The 9,782-nt window shown below is 36.8% G+C and overlaps 1 protein-coding gene across 1 annotated transcript in view; it reads right to left on the bottom strand.

Annotated features, from left to right (window-relative positions):
• Nucleotides 1-2,505: 2,505 nt before the first annotated feature.
• Nucleotides 2,506-9,782, bottom strand: part of Rttn (rotatin) — a 174,153-nt gene continuing 166,876 nt past the window's right edge. The window contains exons 47-49 of the mRNA XM_059246168.1: nucleotides 5,088-5,191; nucleotides 3,930-3,999; nucleotides 2,506-2,929 (exon numbers count right to left, since the gene is read on the bottom strand). Of these exons, the coding sequence (XP_059102151.1) occupies nucleotides 2,844-2,929; nucleotides 3,930-3,999; nucleotides 5,088-5,191 (260 nt within the window). The 3' untranslated portion in view covers nucleotides 2,506-2,843. The remainder of the gene's footprint in view (nucleotides 2,930-3,929; nucleotides 4,000-5,087; nucleotides 5,192-9,782) is intronic.

Raw genomic sequence — 9,782 nt, 5'->3', positions numbered from 1 at the left:
TCTCTAATAACTCTCACAGAGTACAAATTTGTTCCTGTTTCAATATTTGACTTGTATTTTGTGGCTATAGTTCTGGCTCAATTATTTAAATAATTTCAGATTTCAGAGAATCTGGGGTTGCAGATTTTAGGACACTTATCCTACACCTGAACAGGTTTTTGTTTAATTACTGAATTCAAAACTCTACACAAAATAGAAATATACATAGAAATATAGCTGGACAATGAGGAATAACTTCTAATGTTCTGTAGCCCAAAGAGAATATGGGTTGAAAACAATTTTATTTCCAAGTAGCTGATAGAATTTTGAATGTTCCAACATGAAGACATGATTAGGATGATGGATAGGCTAGTTACCCTGATCATATATACACTGTATATATGTACTGATATGTACAACTATGCTTCATAAACGTCTTGTCCTTTGACATCCACATGAGTGCTGTGGTACACATGTACATGTACACAAAGTAAAGAAAAAAACTTAAAAGTAGATGTTGAAAACCCACTAAACTGCACCTTAATTAAGAATAATTATATCAGCTGGGTTTGGTGATATAATCTGAAATCACAGCACTCTGGAGCCTGAGGCAAGAGGACTATGAGTTTAAGGCCAGCCCAGGCTACAAAGCAAGAAATTGTCTCTAAATAAATAAAATAAAATATAAATTAAAAAGGTTATAGTGTTCTACAGAGCTAGTCCAGGGTCTATACTGCCACTAGCATATGCTTCAATTCATTATTACACAGCCTTTCTGACCTTGAAAGATGAAAAAGACAAATGATTTTTGAATAGCATAAAAAGAAGTTAGGGACACTAAACATTCTGTAATTACGGAAGCTCTAAAATCATACACACATACTCACATGCAGTTTAGCCTCACGTGTTCTCCAAGTATAAAAGTCAAGACTGGTATGGACAGGATCAGATTCTATGAAAAAAAAATTTAAACAGGAAAGAAACCAAGATAAAACTCCTTTTTGTTCCTAAAACAGTGTTCATGCAACTAATAAAAGTCTGCCAGCATATTCTGTCTTGGCTAGCTTCGGGGTATTAGAAAGCGCTGTGCAGGCTCCTGTAGTAGGAAAGTAACCACAAGTTTTACCCACTGTTAATCTGGTTAGCTACAATAATGACCAGCTTAGCAAGTTATGCCCATGGATGCAGTAGGAGCACGAATGTTACAGGGTGACTGCCTTGTAGGTGGATCTAAGGTTCACTTAATGTAATGGTCAGGGTTCTGTAGAGGAACAGAACAGGTAGAATGAATCTATATCTATATCTACATATCAATATATGGGATTTATTAAAGTGGCTTACAGGCTGTGATCCATCTAGTCCAACAATAGTTATCTACCAACAAAAAGTCCAAGAATCCAGTAGTTGTTCAGTCCACAAGGCTGCATGTCTCAGATGGTCTTCAGTATACACTGGAACCTGAAGAAGTAGGATCTAATGCCACAAAAGGTATTAAGTTGCCTGTGAGAGCAGCAAAGAGCAAGCGCTTTCTTCCTCCATGGCCTTTATCCAGGCGGCCACCAGAAAGTGTGGCCCAGATTTAAGGTGGATTTTCCCACCTCAAAAAATTCAGATTAGAGGTGGGTCTTCCCATTTCAAATACTTTGATAAGAAAAAAATCCCTCACAGTGTACCCAGCCACTTGGATTTTAGTTAATTCCAGATGTAGTCATGTTGACAACCAAAAATAACTATCACACTCCACAAAAGGAAACTAATGCTTGGTAAACCTGGGCAAGTACTCATGGCAATGGAACTCACAGGCCTGCGAGAAGAACCTATTACTATTATTCTCCTAAATGGAGATAATATGAAGATGTCTTTTAAGTAGGCATCTCTCTGCCCATACGATAGCACAGCTCTCAGATCTCATCAGAGAAACATCTTTGTGAGTGTGCTGTGGAAAACGCATATAAACAAAAGGAAAAGTGCAGAGAATAAGCATCATTGGAATGCTGAGGCACAGATGGGACAACCCTCTTCCCAAAAGTCTCAGAGAAAAATCTCAGAGGGGCGGGGGATGTTAAGAGCCATAGGTTAGGAAAGACTGGGGCAAAACAGTGTCTTCTTAGACATGACAGGAACATTGTACTCATGGCAGCTGTGGTTACCTGCACAAGATCATTCCAGTCAATAAGTCTAGAAAGGATGGGGAGTGGGGGCACACAATCTCTCATCACTATTCTATTAAGAGTTGATGGCTTCTAGGGCAGGTAGAATCAGTTTTATTTAGAGGTATAGTCTTTGATAGGCTGACCATGCTCTGATTTCACATCCATGTACTTACGGTTGGCACTAATTAAACTTAATGGGTTATCTTAATAAAAAAAAAAAAAGGATATGAAATTAGGATGGGGGCATGGTGTGGGGAAGGTCTGGGCAGAATTGTAGGAGTAGGCGACAAATATACAATCAAACTACATTGCATACATGAAATTCTCAAAGAATAAAATACACTTTTAAAAGTCTGTAAGTAATACTAGTCAGTTTTTGTTTCTAAAAATATTATTTTATTAAATAACTATTAAATAGGATTTTTACAAAACACATTGCATAGAAAAGTATAAAAATGTTTATACTGCCAGAACTCTATGTCTGCAGCATCTTGGGTCAGCAAGTCTTCACTTCTGGAAGCTGCCAGGAAGGAACAGAATGGGGAGTCACCAGTCCTACTCCTTCCAGTATGGCTGGCGATGTCTCACAGGGAAGGCAGCCACTGATATTGCAGAATCAGCATCATTTAGGGAGCAGCTGCTGTGCAAAGCTGGTCTCTGATCCAGATCTCCTGTGGATGGGGTCAGCTCTGGAGCAGAGTACCTCACGGCTCAGGAATAGTTAAGCAGCTGTACAAGATTTTCAAGGCATTTCAAATAGTAGACATTTAGAGGGTTTTCTTCTGAATTGGAGAAAGCTGATATAGGAAAATAAGAATTATAAATATCAACTTATTAAACTTAATGCTACATATAGGGGTGGACACTCCTACATGAAGCTATGAAAAAGATTTATTAGCAAGCTATTTATGTTCTCGATAAACTAGAATTATAAAAATATTTTACATTTATAAAATTAAGATGTTAGAGAATTTTCATTCATTTCTTATCAATGGCTTATCTAGAGCATATTTAAGGATACATCTCCACAACTCACATAAATTATAATTCAGAATAAATGCCATAATGTTTCTTACATACCATCTCTCTAAAATCATAAACTTTAACACAACCCAATTCCCCATTTCCTCCTGAAATGCAAGATCACAGCTAGAAACAAACCAAAGACTCTCCTCTTCAGAAACAAACATTAACAGCAAACAGATCTACTACAGTACTAGAAAGATATACTTGGATATTTTGAGATAAAAGTGTTTGGAGCATAATGCTCATTGAAAACTGGCTTACTTAAAATGACCAACATGCTCTGAAAAGAAAACCTCTCAAATCATGATTGGAGATCACAGGGAAATGTGGTTACAGGGGCAACAGAATCTATGCCTGGAAGACTTCAGCTCCCTGATGTTAAATCAAAGTTTTCTCTTCAAGATCAATTCTAATTGGGCCCAATTCTTATCATCCAAAAACACTCTATAGCAGAGTAACAGCTGATGGCAATCAATCAATCAATCAATCAGGAGCAAGAAAAAAAGTGACTTAGAGAAAGATCACAGACACATTTTAAGAAACTTATATTTCAAATACTCATCTTTCAGACATTTTATTATATTAAAAAACATTATCATGAAAAGCACGGGCTAAATGTGGGCCCATCTGATAGCACCTTGATAATATTTCTCAAAACCTAACTAAGCAATGCACTACACTGCCATTTTGCAATGGCCTGCTCAAATATTTCAGTAACCAGAAATTTCACTTAGTACTCATCACATTTAATTGTAATCTCTTAGAACTTACTTCTCTTTGCTATGGAATATGCTTCATCTACTCTTCTTTTTATTGATGGATTTTTCAAAGTTGCTTTTGCCTGGAGAAGATAAAACAATCTGTTAGATTTATTCCCAAATATTAAGGATGAGGATAATGCAATACTAACTGCCTATTACTAAGTACAGTATTAAACAGGATAAAGTTAAGATACAGAAATATAGACAGTTAGATACTAGTTCAGCCTATTGTGTCAAGCCCACTGGACCTTCTGAGGCTTCCCCTCCATTTATCTCTAAGTTAACCGGGTCCCTTTTCTACAGTTTGCAACCTTTCCCTTTATTCTTACTCTCTCCCCTAACCTCAGTCTGTTACTTTGAGTAATTATCCTTAGGGAATTTCTCATTACCTCAAATATTAAATTTCAGATTAAGTACTTCCAACATTACTGGTTGTTCAATAAATATTTACTGAGGGACTTCAAGATGCCCAAACCTCTGCTTATCCCATGTGAGAAGAATGCAAGAACCCCTTGGTCCAGGGTGAAGAGGAGCCACACAGGCATGGGTGGCTAGCTGAGGTAAGTCATCTCCAGGAAATCTATGTGCCCTAGCACTGCCATCTGGCTACAGAGTCCCCCCTAGAAATTCTTGCGTATTTCACTTAAGAATGAAATGTTTGCAGTAAAAGAAGACTAGCGGCCAGAGAAGGAGTGACCACAGTACCCCCTTGCCTTCACTCTTCTGGGGAGCCCCTGTGCTTTGCTCCTAAAGGGACTGAAATCATTATAAAATTAAGTGATGATATATACATAAGAAAGCCAAATCACATACATGGATAAAACTATTATTCAGTCTTCCATCAAGATGCATTTCTCCTGGGCACATTGTACAAAGAAATAATTTTTACTAAAATTACAACAAATTAACAATTTAATTGAAATTAAAAGGGAAATTCACTTAAACAGAAGTACTGTTCTGAATTGAGCCCTGGTGAAATAATTAAATGAAAATATTAACTGATAGATTATTAATCATATGAATGAACAAAGGGAACTCGGGTCTGCAAGTTCATTTTTACCTTTAGCTGGTATTCCTCTAATATTCTTGAATGTATCCGAAGAGTCTTAATTATTTCACTGCACCAATTCCCCTCCCTCCATTTCAAACAATGACTTTAAAAACTAACCTTTTGATAATTGTAAATTAGAGCCCAAAGTGAAGCCGCTCCGATCCTCTGAGCATTTTGATTCTCACTTTCTAAACAGGTAGCCAAAAGAGTAACAATTTTTTCTACAAATAAGCAAATTATAAAAGTTCAGTTCCACACACTTTACTGTATCTTATTCTATGACAATAAACAGAATAACTGTCCATTAGAATAAAAACACAAGTTGCTATCCTCAAATAACATCTTTTATAACTTGAGGCATGTGAAGGGCTATCTCAGAACAAACTTTTCATATTAGGTACAGATGATCTGGATGTCAGTGCTCTCTAAATTTTCTGGTCCAAGTTCAACACAAGCTTATGCATTGAAGGACAATAATGCAAAAGTAAGTATATTATGAATTATATTAAATTAATCTGTTATAGCTCCCATTTTCACATGTACAAAAATAGAGTATTTGTCATAAAAGCATAATCACCACTATACAAATATACTATAGAATGGGAATTTTGTATTTTACATCACAAGAAAATTTGACTTGATGTCATTTCAATATATAAGAAATGTTTGTTTTTGCAAAGCTATCAGAGGAGAGAATCAAGACTTACTAATTATGTATACCAGTCTGACCATTTTAAGTGAAGATTCAGAGGCATCTACTTCCAAGGCAATTGTCAAGATGTTTCAAACAAAATTTAAACTTACTTTTATTATTTTCATATATCATTAAATTTCATTATTTTTCTCAGTTATATGATTTTTAAAACATTGTGTTTTTAAAGGTGAAATATTTGTTTCAGCAAACTATTTACATGTTAACCACCCGCCAGATCTAACTAAACTAGTACTGTTCTAGGAAAGATTGACCCCTGAGAACCAGACCCTCAACTGGCCTTGACAGTAAAAAAAGTGATTAATTTTGGACACCTGCATGGTCTTAAATATCCAGTGGGAAAGTATAACAAATGTTAACTCATTGATAATGATATAAATAAACAATGGGTCATGCTTTACATCTGGGCTACTGACGTGGTAGGTGGGGATAATCACAGCAACTCCAGATGTAACCAAATTAAAGGACTCACATGCTTTTCCTAACTAGGAACATGCTACCATTTATATATTTTTGATAATCTTGCTAGTTTCTCCTTTACAAGATCTATAAGAATATACTAAGACCATACCAAACACCACCATCCCCTTGGCTAACAGTTCTAAAACTGGACCTCTGGATCTTCACTATAGAAATGGATTAAATATATTACAATCTTAATAGTGACACTATTAATGTCTGGACTTTGTGTATGCAACTGTTGTCTTAATTTTATCTACTCTCAGGGAAGCTGATCCACATTCATATGGTTCTGCTATACTCTCACTTCATCTACCTAGATCCCATGATTACCCACAAATGCCTGAAGGTCAGCAAGAATGGATACTCTATGCTTTCAATAGCAACTGGAAGCAGTTAGATTGACTTGATGTCCATCTCTTAAATGATTTTAAGGTGGTGTCTCTTGAGGAGAGCACATAAGACAGCTAGAAGATATCAACAGGCTTGGAGACCACTGAGGAAGGACTCCTCCCTCACAGCTTCCCTTCCTCCAAATTTTCTGATAGCAGAAACTGCCCCAAGATCTCTCAGATGAGGACACTGACCTTGCCCAACAGGAAGAGCTACAAGTACAAGAACTGCTGCACCTTCTTCTCTACCTACCTATAGAAATAAGTATTAGCCATGACCATGCCCTTTAAAAAAGTTCTTCCATCTTGGTTACAATTTGCTGAAGTTATAGTAGTTAGCATTCCAGAACTAAACCCTAAATTCCTGCCAGACACACTACTGCAGATCCTGGATAATGGCTGGTCATAGGAGATGTTTACTGGCCACATACACTGTTTCACTCACTACTCACCATTCTTTGTTTACTAAAAGCAAAGGGCAATCTCAGGCCCCCAAAGGAATCTTTTCTACTTCTTTCCTGTCTCCTCCCCCTTCTCCCATTAACTACCTCAGCTTGTAAGCAGGTAGGCTTTAATTCTTGTGGAGATTCCTCTGCAGGTTTTCTCCCAAATAAAAGTCTTCCCTGTCTTAAAGGTGTGTGTGTGGGGGGGGGGGGTCTCTTTAATGTATTCAAATCGCTCTGCCACTATGTTATAGGGACTCAATAAATACTACCCGAATGAAAGTTCAACATCATAACATTTTGTTTAAATTATGTTGTGATTTGACTAAAAAATGTGCCCCACTCAGTCATGCTACTGTTGGGGAAGGTTGTAGAAACTCTAGGAGGTGGAGCCTTAAGAGCTATAGGAAGTATGTTAATGGAGGTAGGCTTTGAGGTTTTAAAGCTTAGTCCTACTTCCTGTCTCTACTTCCTATGTGGAAATAAAACATGACTATTATGGTTCCTGACTGTCAGGAGGGCCTGACATGTCATGTGTTCCCTACCATAATGGACTCTGTCCCTTCTGCTGTCATGTGTTCCCCACCATGATGGACTCTATCCTTTCTGCTGCCAAGTGTTCCCTCCCTACCATGATGGACTCTATCCTTTCTGCTGCCAAGTGTTCCCTACCATGATGGACTCTGTCCCTTCAGCTCTAATGCCTTCCCTCCATGATGGACTCTGTCCCTTCTGCTGTCATGTCTTCCCTACCATGATAAGAGTATATCCCTCCACAACTGTAAGCCAAAATAAACCCTTTCTTCCCTAACTTGGTTTTTGTCAGGATATTTTATCACAACAATGAAAAAGTAACTAATCCAAGTGACATTTTTGGAAGGAATTCAAACTCTTTTGTAAGAAAAAGAAAAAAAAAGTGTCCCACGAATTTTAAACCAATTTGTGTGGTAGAATGACAAGGTGGTAGGCAGGTAAGGAACAGTCATGTTCTACCCACACAGCCCCCTCCTGCCTGAATACCTCATGTGCATTACCCAACTCCCCATGGCTTTCCTATAAAATAACCTATCCAAAATTAGTCTATATAAATAGCTATCAAATGTAATTTGGCATATGGATTGTGGGTGGCTACATAAAATATGAGGGTAATTTCATTTTGTTCCAACTGAGAATCATCAAGTAATTTTATATCCCAAAACATTCAGATAATATAATCCTTATGATTTAACTAAGTTTATATCATAACTTCTTTAACAACTTTCACTTATCATTTTTAATAAACCACATTTATAGGCTAATTAATGCATTAGCCCTCTGTTAAAGTAAGTGAATAAAAAATTTAAAGACAATACTTTATCATGAAATATAACATGCATACAAAAAAGCACATAAAACATTTTAAGTTCAAGAAGTTGGTGTGAATTCTAATTAAAACATAAGAACAGATAATAGGAAACTATAAATGATTATAAACCTAATTTTAAATACCTTAAGTGACGTAATAATTGTAAATGAATCAGCAAGAGTGAGATATAAATACGAAGAATTCAAGAAATGTGTTAATCAAGGTTGGTTTAGTGAGAAAGCTGAAAGACACATCAATCAAATGAACATACCCTACATAGGACATGAAACACACTCAGCATACTACTATCAGGTTCAAATTTACTGGGCAGAGATTAGATTACAATTCCATTCATCAAGTCATGACTGAATAACAATTACAAATTAACTGTGAGTATAAAAGTTTAAGAAAAGAAATCAAGGGAAATTTTCTAAGAAGCAATTAGTCACAGCTTGGATAAATGATTTGTGCCTCAGTCAATGCACATCAGAGAAGCTTCTTCTTGATGTGACTGTGGGGTTGCTCTATATTGCTTTATTATGTTGCTTGCAAGAACCTGTGACTAGATAGGTCATAGATTCTAGGAGAGAATCTACTACTATTATTCTGCTAAACCAGTGGTTCTCAACCTTCCTAGTGCTGCAACCTTTTAATATAGTTCATGTTGTGGTGACCCCCAGCCATAAAATTATTTCATTGCTACTTCACAACTGCAATTTTGTAACTGTTATGAATTGTAATGTAAATATCCGATGTGCAGATTATCTGATCTGTGACCCCCAAAGTGGTCACAACCCAAAGGCTGAGAACCACTGTGCTAAATGGATATAATATTAAATCAACTTCTAAGAAGTTCTCATTGCACTCATATATTAATATATATATTAATGCATTTCTCAAACCTTATCAGAGAAGTTTCCATTTGCACTAGATGGTGATAAACACAACCAACAAGCATCAAGATACAGAAAATAAGAATGAAATACTCAGCCCTAAATGGAAGATCTTTACTATATCCTTTTCCCAAGGCTCAAGGATCATTCAGGAAGAAGGGGTGAAAAGTTTGTGAAAGTCAGAGGTGATGGATGACCATAAAGAAACTGTTTTCTACCGGGCGGTGGTGGCGCACGCCTTTAATCCCAGCACTCGGGAGGCAGAGCCAGGCGGATCTCTGTGAGTTTGAGGCCAGCCTGGTCTCCAAAGTGAGTTCCAGGAAAGGCGCAAAACTACACAGAGAAACCCTGTCTCGAAAAACCAAAATAAAAAAAAAAAAGAAAGAAAAAAAGAAAGAAAGAAACTATTTAAAAAAAAAAAAAAAAAGAAACTGTTTTCCAGACACAACAGGGCAAGCAGACATACAAACTCAGAACAGTTGTCACAGTATGCACAAGATCTGTACAAGCACAAACCAGACTGACCCGTAGCATGGACAGAAGAGGTAGGCATGGAGTCCTACTCCTA

Source organism: Peromyscus eremicus, chromosome 19 (assembly GCF_949786415.1).
Source record: "Peromyscus eremicus chromosome 19, PerEre_H2_v1, whole genome shotgun sequence".
Lineage (NCBI taxonomy): Eukaryota > Metazoa > Chordata > Mammalia > Rodentia > Cricetidae > Peromyscus > Peromyscus eremicus.
This window is presented reverse-complemented; position numbering and strand designations above follow the sequence as displayed.